General features: G+C 47.5%; 1 protein-coding gene across 1 annotated transcript; it reads left to right on the plus strand.

Annotated features, from left to right (window-relative positions):
- The first annotated feature begins 430 nt into the window (after positions 1–430).
- LOC139579724 (uncharacterized protein DDB_G0283357-like) lies at positions 431–16328 on the plus strand. Its single transcript, XM_071408554.1, has 25 exons — positions 431–525; positions 611–909; positions 1223–1304; positions 1463–1883; positions 2075–2229; positions 2315–2613; positions 3395–3476; positions 3635–4055; positions 4247–4401; positions 4487–4785; positions 5015–5096; positions 5282–5675; positions 5867–6021; positions 6107–6405; positions 6635–6716; positions 6902–7184; positions 7323–7359; positions 8386–8529; positions 9742–9849; positions 10552–10614; positions 10729–10920; positions 11044–12345; positions 12477–12541; positions 12703–12848; positions 15400–16328. The coding sequence occupies exons 1-22, from the start codon at positions 431–433 to the stop codon at positions 11262–11264; spliced, it is 4368 nt and encodes a 1455-aa protein (XP_071264655.1). The 3' UTR covers positions 11265–12345; positions 12477–12541; positions 12703–12848; positions 15400–16328.
- Positions 16329–17167: the final 839 nt, after the last annotated feature.

The following is a 17167-nucleotide window of genomic DNA, read 5'->3' on the forward strand; positions in this document are numbered from 1 at the left end:
ACAGCTTCTCCCACAACAACCACAGCTGCACCTACAGCGACCACAGATGCTTCCACATCGACCTCAGCGTCACCTTCGACAGCCACAGCTGCACCTAGATCAACAACAGCTTCTCCAACAACAGCCAGAGCTGCACCTACAGCAACAGCTTCTCCCACAACAACCACAGCTGCACCAACGTCAACAACTGTTTCTGTTACAACAACAATGGCTTCAACAACAACAGCAGCTCCAACAACAACAGAAGCACCAACAACAACCCCAGCTGCTCCTACAACAACCACAGTTGCACCAACAATAACCACAGCTCCACCTACAGCGGCCACAGATGCTTCGACATTGACCTCAGCGTCACCTTCAACAACCACAGCTGCACCTACAGCAACAGCTTCTCCCACAACAACCACAGCTGCACCTACAGCGACCACAGATGCTTCCACATCGACCTCAGCGTCACCTTCGACAGCCACAGCTGCACCTACATCAACAACAGCTTCTCCAACAACAGCCACAGCTGCACCTACAGCAACAGCTTCTCCCACAACAACCACAGCTGCACCAACGTCAACAACTGTTTCTGTTACAACAACAATGGCTTCAACAACAACAGCAGCTCCAACAACAACAGAAGCACCAACAACAACCCCAGCTGCTCCTACAACAACCACAGTTGCACCAACAATAACCACAGCTCCAACTACAGCGGCCACAGATGCTTCGACATTGACCTCAGCGTCACCTTCAACAACCACAGCTGCACCTACAGCAACAGCTTCTCCCACAACAACCACAGCTGCACCTACAGCGACCACAGATGCTTCCACATCGACCTCAGCGTCACCTTCGACAGCCACAGCTGCACCTACAGCAACAACAGCTTCTCCAACAACAGCCACAGCTGCACCTACAGCAACAACAGCTTCTCCAACAACAGCCACAGCTGCACCTACAGCAACAACAGCTTCTCCAACAACAGCCACAGCTGCACCTACAGCAACAGCTTCTCCCACAACAACAACAGCTGCACCAACGTCAACAACTGTTTCTGTTACAACAACAATGGCTTCAACAACAACAGCAGCTCCAACAAAGACAGAAGCACCAACAACAACCCCAGCTGCTCCTACAACAACCACAGTTGCACCAACAATAACCACAGCTCCACCTACAGCGGCCACAGATGCTTCGACATTGACCTCAGCGTCACCTTCAACAACCACAGCTGCACCTACAGCAACAGCTTCTCCCACAACAACCACAGCTGCACCTACAGCGACCACAGATGCTTCCACATCGACCTCAGCGTCACCTTCGACAGCCACAGCTGCACCTAGATCAACAACAGCTTCTCCAACAACAGCCAGAGCTGCACCTACAGCAACAGCTTCTCCCACAACAATCACAGCTGCACCAACGTCAACAACTGTTTCTGTTACAACAACAATGGCTTCAACAACAACAGCAGCTCCAACAACAACAGAAGCACCAACAACAACCCCAGCTGCTCCTACAACAACCACAGTTGCACCAACAATAACCACAGCTCCACCTACAGCGGCCACAGATGCTTCGACATTGACCTCAGCGTCACCTTCAACAACCACAGCTGCACCTACAGCAACAGCTTCTCCCACAACAACCACAGCTGCACCTACAGCGACCACAGATGCTTCCACATCGACCTCAGCGTCACCTTCGAAAGCCACAGTGGCACCTACAGCAACAACAGCTTCTCCAACAACAGCCACAGCTGCACCTACAGCAACAACAGCTTCTCCAACAACAGCCACAGCTGCACCTACAGCAACAACAGCTTCGCCAACAACAGCCAGAGCTGCACCTACAGCAACAGCTTCTCCCACAACAACCACAGCTGCACCAACGTCAACAACTGTTTCTGTTACAACAACAATGGCTTCAACAACAACAGCAGCTCCAACAACAACAGAAGCACCAACAACAACCCCAGCTGCTCCTACAACAACCACAGTTGCACCAACAATAACCACAGCTCCACCTACAGCGGCCACAGATGCTTCGACATTGACCTCAGCGTCACCTTCAACAACCACAGCTGCACCTACAGCAACAGCTTCTCCCACAACAACCACAGCTGCACCTAAAGCGACCACAGATGCTTCCACATCGACCTCAGCATCACCTTCGACAACCACAGGTGCACCTACAGCAACAACAGCTTCTCCAACAACAGCCACAGCTGCACTTACAGCAACAGCTTCTCTCACAACAACCACAGCTGCACCAACGTCAACAACTGTTTCTGTTACAACAACAATGGCTTCAACAACAACAGCAGCTCCAACAACAACAGAAGCACCAACAACAACCCCAGCTGCTCCTACAACAACCACAGTTGCACCAACAATAACCACAGCTCCTCCTACAGCGGCCACAGATGCTTCGACATTGACCTCAGCGTCACCTTCAACAACCACAGCTGCACCTACAGCAACAGCTTCTCCCACAACAACCACAGCTGCACCTACAGCGACCACAGATGCTTCCACATCGACCTCAGCGTCACCTTCGACAGCCACAGCTGCACCTACAGCAACAACAGCTTCTCCAACAACAGCCACAGCTGCACCTACAGCAACAGCTTCTCCCACAACAATCACAGCTGCACCAACGTCAACAACTGTTTCTGTTACAACAACAATGGCTTCAACAACAACAGCAGCTCCAACAACAACAGAAGCACCAACAACAACCCCAGCTGCTCCTACAACAACCACAGTTGCACCAACAATAACCACAGCTCCACCTACAGCGGCCACAGATGCTTCGACATTGACCTCAGCGTCACCTTCAACAACCACAGCTGCACCTACAGCAACAGCTTTTCCCACAACAACCACAGCTGCACCTACAGCGACCACAGATGCTTCCACATCGACCTCAGCGTCACCTTCGACAGCCACAGCTGCACCTACAGCAACAACAGCTTCTCCAACAACAGCCACAGCTGCACCTACAGCAACAACAGCTTCTCCAACAACAGCCACAGCTGCATCTACAGCAACAACAGCTTCTCCAACTACAGCCACAGCTGCACCTACAGCAACAACAGCTTCTCCAACAACAGCCACAGCTGCACCTACAGCAACAACAGCTTCTCCAACAACAGCCACAGCTGCACCTACAGCAACAGCTTCTCCCACAACAACAACAGCTGCACCAACGTCAACAACTGTTTCTGTTACAACAACAATGGCTTCAACAACAACAGCAGCTCCAACAAAGACAGAAGCACCAACAACAACCCCAGCTGCTCCTACAACAACCACAGTTGCACCAACAATAACCACAGCTCCACCTACAGCGGCCACAGATGCTTCGACATTGACCTCAGCGTCACCTTCAACAACCACAGCTGCACCTACAGCAACAGCTTCTCCCACAACAACCACAGCTGCACCTACAGCGACCACAGATGCTTCCACATCGACCTCAGCGTCACCTTCGACAGCCACAGCTGCACCTAGATCAACAACAGCTTCTCCAACAACAGCCAGAGCTGCACCTACAGCAACAGCTTCTCCCACAACAATCACAGCTGCACCAACGTCAACAACTGTTTCTGTTACAACAACAATGGCTTCAACAACAACAGCAGCTCCAACAACAACAGAAGCACCAACAACAACCCCAGCTGCTCCTACAACAACCACAGTTGCACCAACAATAACCACAGCTCCACCTACAGCGGCCACAGATGCTTCGACATTGACCTCAGCGTCACCTTCAACAACCACAGCTGCACCTACAGCAACAGCTTCTCCCACAACAACCACAGCTGCACCTACAGCGACCACAGATGCTTCCACATCGACCTCAGCGTCACCTTCGAAAGCCACAGTGGCACCTACAGCAACAACAGCTTCTCCAACAACAGCCACAGCTGCACCTACAGCAACAACAGCTTCTCCAACAACAGCCACAGCTGCACCTACAGCAACAACAGCTTCGCCAACAACAGCCAGAGCTGCACCTACAGCAACAGCTTCTCCCACAACAACCACAGCTGCACCAACGTCAACAACTGTTTCTGTTACAACAACAATGGCTTCAACAACAACAGCAGCTCCAACAACAACAGAAGCACCAACAACAACCCCAGCTGCTCCTACAACAACCACAGTTGCACCAACAATAACCACAGCTCCACCTACAGCGGCCACAGATGCTTCGACATTGACCTCAGCGTCACCTTCAACAACCACAGCTGCACCTACAGCAACAGCTTCTCCCACAACAACCACAGCTGCACCTAAAGCGACCACAGATGCTTCCACATCGACCTCAGCATCACCTTCGACAACCACAGGTGCACCTACAGCAACAACAGCTTCTCCAACAACAGCCACAGCTGCACTTACAGCAACAGCTTCTCTCACAACAACCACAGCTGCACCAACGTCAACAACTGTTTCTGTTACAACAACAATGGCTTCAACAACAACAGCAGCTCCAACAACAACAGAAGCACCAACAACAACCCCAGCTGCTCCTACAACAACCACAGTTGCACCAACAATAACCACAGCTCCTCCTACAGCGGCCACAGATGCTTCGACATTGACCTCAGCGTCACCTTCAACAACCACAGCTGCACCTACAGCAACAGCTTCTCCCACAACAACCACAGCTGCACCTACAGCGACCACAGATGCTTCCACATCGACCTCAGCGTCACCTTCGACAGCCACAGCTGCACCTACAGCAACAACAGCTTCTCCAACAACAGCCACAGCTGCACCTACAGCAACAGCTTCTCCCACAACAATCACAGCTGCACCAACGTCAACAACTGTTTCTGTTACAACAACAATGGCTTCAACAACAACAGCAGCTCCAACAACAACAGAAGCACCAACAACAACCCCAGCTGCTCCTACAACAACCACAGTTGCACCAACAATAACCACAGCTCCACCTACAGCGGCCACAGATGCTTCGACATTGACCTCAGCGTCACCTTCAACAACCACAGCTGCACCTACAGCAACAGCTTTTCCCACAACAACCACAGCTGCACCTACAGCGACCACAGATGCTTCCACATCGACCTCAGCGTCACCTTCGACAGCCACAGCTGCACCTACAGCAACAACAGCTTCTCCAACAACAGCCACAGCTGCACCTACAGCAACAACAGCTTCTCCAACAACAGCCACAGCTGCATCTACAGCAACAACAGCTTCTCCAACTACAGCCACAGCTGCACCTACAGCAACAGCTTCTCCCAAAACAACAACAGCTGCACCAACGTCAACAACTGTTTCTGTTACAACAACAATGGCTTCAACAACAACAGCAGCTCCAACAAAGACAGAAGCACCAACAACAACCCCAGCTGCTCCTACAACAACCACAGTTGCACCAACAATAACCACAGCTCCATCTACAGCGGCCACAGATGCTTCGACATTGACCTCAGCGTCACCTTCAACAACCACAGCTGCACCTACAGCAACAGCTTCTCCCACAACAACCACAGCTGCACCTACAGCGACCACAGATGCTTCCACATCGACCTCAGCGTCACCTTCGACAGCCACAGCTGCACCTACATCAACAACAGCTTCTCCAACACCAGCCAGAGCTGCACCTACAGCAACAGCTTCTCCCACAACAACCACAGCTGCACCAACGTCAACAACTGTTTCTGTTACAACAACAATGGCTTCAACAACAACAGCAGCTCCAACAACAACAGAAGCACCAACAACAACCCCAGCTGCTCCTACAACAACCACAGTTGCACCAACAATAACCACAGCTCCACCTACAGCGGCCACAGATGCTTCGACATTGACCTCAGCGTCACCTTCAACAACCACAGCTGCACCTACAGCAACAGCTTCTCCCACAACAACCACAGCTGCACCTAAAGCGACCACAGATGCTTCCACATCGACCTCAGCATCACCTTCGACAACCACAGGTGCACCTACAGCAACAACAGCTTCTCCAACAACAGCCACAGCTGCACTTACAGCAACAGCTTCTCTCACAACAACCACAGCTGCACCAACGTCAACAACTGTTTCTGTTACAACAACAATGGCTTCAACAACAACAGCAGCTCCAACAACAGCAGAAGCACCAACAACAACCACAGCTGCTCCTACAACAACCACAGTTGCCCCAACAATAACCACAGCTCCTCCAACAGCGGCCACAGATGCTTCGACATTGACCTCAGCGTCACCTTCAACAACCACAGCTGCACCTACAGCAACAGCTTCTCCCACAACAACCACAGCTGCACCTACAGCGACCACAGATGCTTCCACATCGACCTCAGCGTCACCTTCGACAGCCACAGCTGCACCTACATCAACAACAGCTTCTCCAACAACAGCCACAGCTGCACCTACAGCAACAGCTTCTCCCACAACAATCACAGCTGCACCAACGTCAACAACTGTTTCTGTTACAACAACAATGGCTTCAACAACAACAGCAGCTCCAACAACAACAGAAGCACCAACAACAACCCCAGCTGCTCCTACAACAACCACAGTTGCACCAACAATAACCACAGCTCCACCTACAGCGGCCACAGATGCTTCGACATTGACCTCAGCGTCACCTTCAACAACCACAGCTGCACCTACAGCAACAGCTTCTCCCACAACAACCACAGCTGCACCTACAGCGACCACAGATGCTTCCACATCGACCTCAGCGTCACCTTCGACAGCCACAGCTGCACCTACAGCAACAACAGCTTCTCCAACAACAGCCACAGCTGCACCTACAGCAACAACAGCTTCTCCAACAACAGCCACAGCTGCATCTACAGCAACAACAGCTTCTCCAACAACAGCCACAGCTGCACCTACAGCAACAGCTTCTCCCACAACAACAACAGCTGCACCAACGTCAACAACTGTTTCTGTTACAACAACAATGGCTTCAACAACAACAGCAGCTCCAACAAAGACAGAAGCACCAACAACAACCCCAGCTGCTCCTACAACAACCACAGTTGCACCAACAATAACCACAGCTCCTCCTACAGCGGCCACAGATGCTTCGACATTGACCTCAGCGTCACCTTCAACAACCACAGCTGCACCTACAGCAACAGCTTCTCCCACAACAACCACAGCTGCACCTACAGCGACCACAGATGCTTCCACATCGACCTCAGCGTCACCTTCGACAGCCACAGCTGCACCTACATCAACAACAGCTTCTCCAACAACAGCCACAGCTGCACCTACAGCAACAGCTTCTCCCACAACAACCACAGCTGCACCAACGTCAACAACTGTTTCTGTTACAACAACAATGGCTTCAACAACAACAGCAGCTCCAACAACAACAGAAGCACCAACAACAACCCCAGCTGCTCCTACAACAACCACAGTTGCACCAACAATAACCACAGCTCCACCTACAGCGGCCACAGATGCTTCGACATTGACCTCAGCGTCACCTTCAACAACCACAGCTGCACCTACAGCAACAGCTTCTCCCACAACAACCACAGCTGCACCTACAGCGACCACAGATGCTTCCACATCGACCTCAGCGTCACCTTCGACAGCCACAGCTGCACCTACATCAACAACAGCTTCTCCAACAACAGCCACAGCTGCACCTACAGCAACAGCTTCTCCCACAACAATCACAGCTGCACCAACGTCAACAACTGTTTCTGTTACAACAACAATGGCTTCAACAACAACAGCAGCTCCAACAACAACAGAAGCACCAACAACAACCCCAGCTGCTCCTACAACAACCACAGTTGCACCAACAATAACCAAAGCTCCACCTACAGCGGCCACAGATGCTTCGACATTGACCTCAGCGTCACCTTCAACAACCACAGCTGCACCTACAGCAACAGCTTCTCCCACAACAACCACAGCTGCACCTACAGCAACAACAGCTTCTCCAACAACAGCCACAGCTGCACCTACAGCAACAACAGCTTCTCCAACAACAGCCACAGCTGCACCTACAGCAACAGCTTCTCCCACAACAACAACAGCTGCACCAACGTCAACAACTGTTTCTGTTACAACAACAATGGCTTCAACAACAACAGCAGCTCCAACAAAGACAGAAGCACCAACAACAACCCCAGCTGCTCCTACAACAACCACAGTTGCACCAACAATAACCACAGCTCCTCCTAGAGCGGCCACAGATGCTTCGACATTGACCTCAGCGTCACCTTCAACAACCACAGCTGCACCTACAGCAACAGCTTCTCCCACAACAACCACAGCTGCACCTACAGCGACCACAGATGCTTCCACATCGACCTCAGCGTCACCTTCGACAGCCACAGCTGCACCTACATCAACAACAGCTTCTCCAACAGCAGCCAGAGCTGCACCTACAGCAACAGCTTCTCCCACAACAACCACAGCTGCACCAACGTCAACAACTGTTTCTGTTACAACAACAATGGCTTCAACAACCACAGCAGCTCCAACAACAACAGAAGCACCAACAACAACCCCAGCTGCTCCTACAACAACCACAGTTGCACCAACAATAACCACAGCTCCACCTACAGCGGCCACAGATGCTTCGACATTGACCTCAGCGTCACCTTCAACAACCACAGCTGCACCTACAGCAACAGCTTCTCCCACAACAACCACAGCTGCACCTAAAGCGACCACAGATGCTTCCACATCGACCTCAGCATCACCTTCGACAACCACAGGTGCACCTACAGCAACAACAGCTTCTCCAACAACAGCCACAGCTGCACTTACAGCAACAGCTTCTCTCACAACAACCACAGCTGCACCAACGTCAACAACTGTTTCTGTTACAACAACAATGGCTTCAACAACAACAGCAGCTCCAACAAGAACAGAAGCACCAACAACAACCACAGCTGCTCCTACAACAACCACAGTTGCACCAACAATAACCACAGCTCCACCTACAGCGGCCACAGATGCTTCGACATTGACCTCAGCGTCACCTTCAACAACCACAGCTGCACCTACAGCAACAGCTTCTCCCACAACAACCACAGCTGCACCTACAGCGACCACAGATGCTTCCACATCGACCTCAGCGTCACCTTCGACAGCCACAGCTGCACCTACATCAACAACAGCTTCTCCAACAACAGCCACAGCTGCACCTACAGCAACAGCTTCTCCCACAACAACCACAGCTGCACCAACGTCAACAACTGTTTCTGTTACAACAACAATGGCTTCAACAACAACAGCAGCTCCAACAACAACAGAAGCACCAAAAACAACCCCAGCTGCTCCTACAACAACCACAGTTGCACCAACAATAACCACAGCTCCTCCTACAGCGGCCACAGATGCTTCGACATTGACCTCAGCGTCACCTTCAACAACCACAGCTGCACCTACAGCAACAGCTTCTCCCACAACAACCACAGCTGCACCTACAGCGACCACAGATGCTTCCACATCGACCTCAGCGTCACCTTCGACAGCCACAGCTGCACCTACATCAACAACAGCTTCTCCAACAACAGCCACAGCTGCACCTACAGCAACAGCTTCTCCCACAACAACCACAGCTGCACCTACAGCGACCACAGATGCTTCCACATCGACCTCAGCGTCACCTTCGACAGCCACAGCTGCACCTACATCATCAACAGCTTCTCCAACAACAGCCACAGCTGCACCTACAGCAACAGCTTCTCCCACAACAACCACAGCTGCACCAACGTCAACAACTGTTTCTGTTACAACAACAATGGCTTCAACAACAACAGCAGCTCCAACAACAACAGAAGCACCAACAACAACCCCAGCTGCTCCTACAACAACCACAGTTGCACCAACAATAACCACAGCTCCACCTACAGCGGCCACAGATGCTTTGACATTGACCTCAGCGTCACCTTCAACAACCACAGCTGCACCTACAGCAACAGCTTCTCCCACAACAACCACAGCTGCACCTACAGCGACCACAGATGCTTCCACATCGACCTCAGCGTCACCTTCGACAGCCACAGCTGCACCTACATCAACAACAGCTTCTCCAACAACAGCCACAGCTGCACCTACAGCAACAACAGCTTCTCCAACAACAGCCACATCTGCACCTACAGCAACAGCTTCTCCCACAACAACCACAGCTGCACCAACGTCAACAACTGTTTCTGTTACAACAACAATGGCTTCAACAACAACAGCAGCTCCAACAAAGACAGAAGCACCAACAACAACCCCAAATGCTCCTACAACAACCACAGTTGCACCAACAATAACCACAGCTCCACCTACAGCGGCCACAGATGCTTCGACATTGACCTCAGCGTCATCTTCAACAACCACAACTGCACCTACAGCAACAGCTTCTCCCACAACAACCACAGCTGCACCTACAGCGACCACAGATGCTTCCACATCGACCTCAGCGTCACCTTTGACAGCCACAGCTGCACCTACATCAACAACAGCTTCTCCAACAACAGCCACAGCTGCACCTACAGCCACAGCTTCTCCCACAACAACCACAGCTGCACCAACGTCAACAACTGTTTCTGTTACAACAACAATGGTTTCAACAACAACAGCAGCTCCAACAACAACAGAAGCACCAACAACAACACCAGCTGCTCCTACAACCACAGCTGCACCAACGACAACCACAGCTCCACCTACAGTGACCACAGATGCTTCCACGTTGACCTCAGCATCACCTTCAACAACCACAGCTGCACCTACAGCAACAACAGCTTCTCCAACAACAGCCACAGCTGCACCTACAGCAACAGCTTCTCCCACAACAACCACAGCTGCACCAACGTCAACAACTGTTTCTGTTACAACAACAATGGTTTCAACAACAACAGCAGCTCCAACAACAACAGAAACACCAACAACAACCCCAGCTGCTCCTACAACCACAGCTGCACCAACGACAACCACAGCTCCACCTACAGCGACAACTGACACTTCCAAAAAGACCTCAGCTTCACATTCGACAACCATAGCTGCACCTACAGCAACCACAGCTGAACCAACGGCAATAACATTTCCTCTTACAACAACAATGGCTCCAACAACAACAGAAGCTCCAAAAACAACCCCATCTGCTCCCATAACAACCACAGCTGCACCAACGACAACCACAGCTCCACCTACAGCGACCACAGATGCTTCCACATCGACCTCAGCGTCACCTTCGACAACCACAGCTGCACCTACATCAACAACAGCTTCTCCAACAACAGCCACAGCTGCACAAACCACACCTAAAGTTTCTGATACAACTACAATGGCTCTTACAGCAACAGCAGCTCCAACAATAACCCCAGCTGCTTCCACAACAACCACAGCTGCACCAACGACAACCACAGCTCCACCTACAGCGACCACAGCTGCTTCCACAACAATCTCAGCTTCACCGTCGACAACCACAGCTGCACCAACGGCAACTACAGCTCTTGTTACAACTACTGTAGCTCCTACAACAGCAGCTTCAACAACAACCCCAGCTGCTCCCACAACAACCACAGTTGCACCAACAATAACAACAGCTGCTCCAACAACAGCCACAGCTGCACCTACAGCAACAGCTTCTCCCACAACAACCACAGCTGCACCAACATCAACAACTGTTTCTGTTACAACAACAATGGCTCCAACAACAACAGCAGCTCCAACAACAACCACAGTGGCTCCCTCTACAACAACAACTGCCATAACAACAACAGCAACAACAAAAGCTTCTGTAACAACCACCACTACTAGCCCTACCACAACTACACCTAACCTCACAACAACCACAGGTGCTCCAAAGACATCCACAGCTGCATCCACATCTACCACAGCTGCTCCCACAACAACCACAGATTCACCAACGACAACCACAGCTGCACCAACAGCGACCACAGCTGCTCCCACAACCACAACATTTACACTAACATCCCCAGCTGCTGCTATGACAACAGCAGCCACCCCTACAACAACTACAACTGCTCCCACAACAACCACAGCAGTGCCAACATCAACCACAGCAGCTCCCACTACACTCACAGCTTCACCATCGACAACCACAGTTGCTGCAAAGATCACCAACTCCCACCACACAACAACCCACGTTTCAGCCACAACAACCACAGCTGCTGTAACTACCACAGCTACAGCTGCACCAACGTCAACTACAGCTGCTAAGACAACAACAACTGTTTCCCCAACCACCGCATCCACAAACCCTCCAACGTCAAATGAAGGTGTACTTATTCTAAAGTTCCGGATGTACCGTACGTTTATCGAAGCCTACGGAAATTCAAGTTCCTTGGATTACAGTACTTTGGCTTTAAATGTCACAACTGAGGTAAAAGTTTGTCATTAATAGAAATATTGAAATGGACATTTACAAATATATCTTGCTTGAGAGTTATTAGTATCTAGTACACATTCTTTGTCCTTAAAATACTCATTATGCCCTCTGATATCTTTCTACAGTTGACTCGAGGATACAAAAATGTATATCCTGAAATCTTCCTCAGATGCATCATCATCAGTTTCTGGTATGTTCAGTTTTCATTTTGGTCCATATTTCTACAAGTTACTTGCAGCTAAAACAAGTGTGTTATTTACGTTTACCATTATTTAATAATACTAATACTACTACAACCAATAATAATAACTTTTATCACATTCACATACATTCTACTTCTTTGATTTTTAGGTCTGGGTCTGTAGGTGTGACAACCAAGTTGTTCTTCACAAATCAGTCAGTGGTCCCTAACATTACAGATGTAGTGGAATCCCTCAAGACATCCATTAACATGTACAAGGTTTTCTTAGATGTTATTCCTGGCAGTATCAAAGCTGGTAAGGATGAATCTTAACACAATTTTTATGAAAATTCATACCGTACAGATGATTGCTTGAAGCAATATTTCCGTCTGTGACACCATGTTGTTGTTGTTGTTTTGTATGCCCAAAGCGTATTTACCAGCTCTGGTTTCATCAGTTGTGACCAAATTACATCAGACTTGAAATACTGTACCTCATTTAAAGGTCTATCTTTTCATTTCAAAACCATTTCAATCATGGTAGTCTCTTATAAGACTATCTTTATCCGTAGATATGAGCAAAAATGATTATGGTTCTCTGGTTTGCATCACTGATTATTTGAATCAGGAATGGGCAACTTTGATTGAGTTGGAGGCCACAAAAAACGTGAGAGGTTGCAGTGGCTGGTGTGTCTTCATACCCACATCCCACATTTGCCATTAAACCAAATTTGCTGCAAATCTACACATTTTGCCATGGGACGGAGATAAAAAATGTGACCTTGTATATTCTATTATTCTAATGCTGAACAGTAAGTTGAGACTCTGACTGAGTCCCTAAATATACTGCGTATATATCTACAGTACATTCAGAAATTATTCAGACCCCTTGAAGTTTTCCACATTTTGTTACGCTACAGCCTTATTCTAAAATGACAGCAGTGGGGTCAAACTGTAGAACCCAGTTCCTTCATTTTAATATAAAAAGGGATTTTATCAAACAAAACTATGCTACATTTTATGTCTTGGACCCTCAGGATGACAAATCAGAGCAATATGAATGAATGTAAGTACATTATTTACCTTCAGAGGTGAATGTACCAAACAAGTTTCTGTGATGTGTTTTTTTGTTGTGCACTATCCTCAACATTTACATTACATTTAAGTCATTTAGCAGACGCTCTTATCCAGAGCGACTTACAAATTGGAAAGTTCATACATATTCATCCTGGTCCCCCCGTGGGGAATGAACCCACAACCCTGGCGTTGCAAGCGCAATGCTCTACCAACTGAGCCACACGGGATCAAAATAATAGCATGGTATTTTTTGCTGTAATAGATGCTGTAAATGGGACACTGCAGTTCGATTAACAACATTTTAAGATTTCTGCCAATATAACACATGTCGATGTTCCGGAATTGGCTTTTGTTTACAACGTCATTCTAGTCACATTATTGCATATTGAGCAACAACTGTCACAATTTAGGCACACCGATCCCATAGAGGTTAAATCGTTTTTTCCCCTCATCAATATTCACACATAATGACAAAGCAAAAACGGGTCAAGAAAGTTTTGCAAATGTTTTAAAAATCAAACACTGAATATCACATTTACATAAGTATTCAGATCCTTTACTCAATAAGTTGTTGAAGCACCTTTGGCAGCAATTATAGCCTCGTGTCTACTTGGGTATGACTCTACAAACTTGGCACACCTGTATTTGGAGAGTGTCCGCTGCTGCTGAAAAACTTCCCCACAGCATGATGCTGCCACCACCATGCTTCACCATAGGGATGGTGTTAGGTTTCCTCCAGACAAGACGCTTGGCATTTAGGCCAAAGAATACAATATTGGTTTCATCAGACCAGATAATCTTGTTTCTCATGGTTTGAGAGTCTTTAGGTGCCTTTTGACTAACTCCAAGCGGGCTGTTTTACTGAGGAGTTGCTTCCTTCTGGCCACACTACCATAAAGGCCTGATTGGTGGAAAGCTGCAGAGATGGTTGTCCTTCTGGAAGGTTCTCCCATCTCCACAGAGGAACTATAGAGCTCTGTCAGAGTGACCATCGTGTTCTTGGTCTCCTCCCTGACCAAGGCCCTTTTCCCCTGATTACTCAGTTTGGCCGGGCAGCCAGCTCTAGGAAGAGTTTTTGTTCATTGTTGTTCCAAACTTCTTCCATATAAGAATGATGGAGGCCACTGTGTTCTTAGGGACCTTCAATGCTGCAGAAATATTTTGGTACCCTTCTCCAGAGTTGTGTCTAGACACATCCCTGTCTCAGAGCTCTACGGACAATTCCTTCGACCTCATGGCTTGGTTTTTGCTTTGACATGCCCTGTCAACTGTGAGACCTTATATAGACAGGTGTGTGTCTTTACAAATCATGTCCAATCAATTTACTTTACCACAGGTGGACTAAAATCAAGTTTTAGAAACATCTCAAGGATGATCAATGGAAACAGGATGCACCTGAGCTTAATTTCAAGTCTCATAGCAAAGGGTTTGAATACTTATGTAAATAAGGTATTTCTGTTTTTTATTTTTACATTAAATGTCTAAAAACCTGTTTCTGCTTTGTCATCATGCGGTATTGCGAGTGGATTGATGAGGGGAAAAAACTGGTGAATTAATTTTAGAATAAGCCTGTAATGTAACAAAATGGGGAAAAAGTCAAGGGGTCTGAATACTTTCCGAATGTACTGTATAAATATACTAAAGGGAAGCTGCTGGCCTCCAATTGATCATCCCTGATTAGGATGAATCATTATAAAGCCTACATCTTTTATATTTTTGCAAGAAGAGAGACTTTGGGGAAGGCTTTGCAGAGGCTTTTAAATGGTAAAAATCTGTTTGTTTTTTTACAGAAATCCAGAACTCCCCAACTAATGCTACAACTAATGCTACGAATAATGATACGACTAATGATATGACTAATGCTATGACTACTGCTACGACTAATGCTACGACTAATGCTCCGACTAATGCTACGACTCCTGCTACGACTCCTGCTACGACTACTGCTACGACTACTGCCACGACCACTGCTACGACCACTGCTACGACTCCTGCTACGACCACTGCTACGACCACTGCTACGACTACTGCTACGACTACTGCTACGACCACTGCTACGACCACTGCTACGACTAGTGCTACGACTACTTCTAGGACCTCTGCTACGACTACTGCTACGACTACTGCAACCACCAGGACAATGACACCAGCAGCAGCCACAAAAACTACAGAGGGTTCACATATCTGCAGCAGCGCTATGGGAAGAAACAGACCTCAAGAAATGGTCACTTTACTACTTGCTTTAATGCTGATCTATTTCTTCTGAACAGAATAACTCTAGGACTCAATTAAACCCTTTAAGTATAAGATATTCCACAATAAAGGCATATGTAACTTCTGCTATTAAGATTAAGAGATGTTAAGAAACGGCTAATACTAGCTTAGTTAAAGTAATTGCTTATCATTATGATTATGTATAAAACTGTTAGTCTATTTTGTTTTGTACAAAATTGACCTCAATAGAAAATAAATCACAAAATAATGCTGGTAATGTGATGAAGCTAATTCTGCTAATGCCAGAAACTGGATTACTGTGTGAATGAAAGTAAATGTGTTGTGTTTTGCTATTTAATATATATATTTGTTTTAGTATATCGCAATAGCTTATGAATAATGTAATATAATGTAATAAATTAGTATCGTATGAAATTAACTAATTAAATTAGAAAATGATCTTGGAAACCTAAAGGTCTATTCAGTAATATATATATTTTCTTTCTTATTGTAACCCAACTCTTGGCATACATTGAAATATTTGGAAATTACTTGAATAAATAATGCCATACACATTTTTTGAAACAAGTAATTTATTTCATTTCACTTCACCAATATGGACTATTTTGTGTGTGTCCATTACATGAATTCCAAACAAAAATCCATTTAAATTACAGGTTGTAATGCAACTAAATAGAACAAAAGCCAAGGTGGATGAATACTTGTGCAAGGCACTGTACAGCCACAACAACCACATCTTCTCTGACAACAACTACAGCATCTACAACATCCACAACAGTTTCATCCACAACAACCATAGCCAGCCTACAACAATGTTTTTCAGCGGCAGGGACTGGGAGACTAGTCAGAATGGAAGGAAAGATGAACAGAGAAAAGTACAGAGCGATCTTTGATGAAAGCCTGCTCCAGAGAGCTCAAGACTTCAGACTGGGGCGAAGGTTCACCTTCCAACAGGACAATGACCCTAAGCACACAGCCAAGACAACGCAGGAGTGGCTATGGGACAAGTCTCTGAATGTCCAGAGCCTAGTTTAAAACTAGCTACTAACTAATTAACTACTTTTCAACAACTCCACAAATTTCTTGTTACAAATTATAGTTTTTGTAAGTCGGTTAGGACATTTACTTTGTGCATGACAAGTCATTTTTTCCAACAATTGTTTACAGACAGATTATTTCACTTATAATTCAATGGGTCACAATTCCAGTGGGTCAGAAGTTAACATACACTAATTTGACTGTGCCTTTTAAACAGCTTGGAAAATTCCAGAAAATGTAGTCATGATTTTAGAAGCTTCTGATAGATTTGACATTAGGTTTCAC

This window comes from Salvelinus alpinus, chromosome 6 (assembly GCF_045679555.1).
Source record: "Salvelinus alpinus chromosome 6, SLU_Salpinus.1, whole genome shotgun sequence".
NCBI classification, from domain to species: domain Eukaryota; kingdom Metazoa; phylum Chordata; class Actinopteri; order Salmoniformes; family Salmonidae; genus Salvelinus; species Salvelinus alpinus.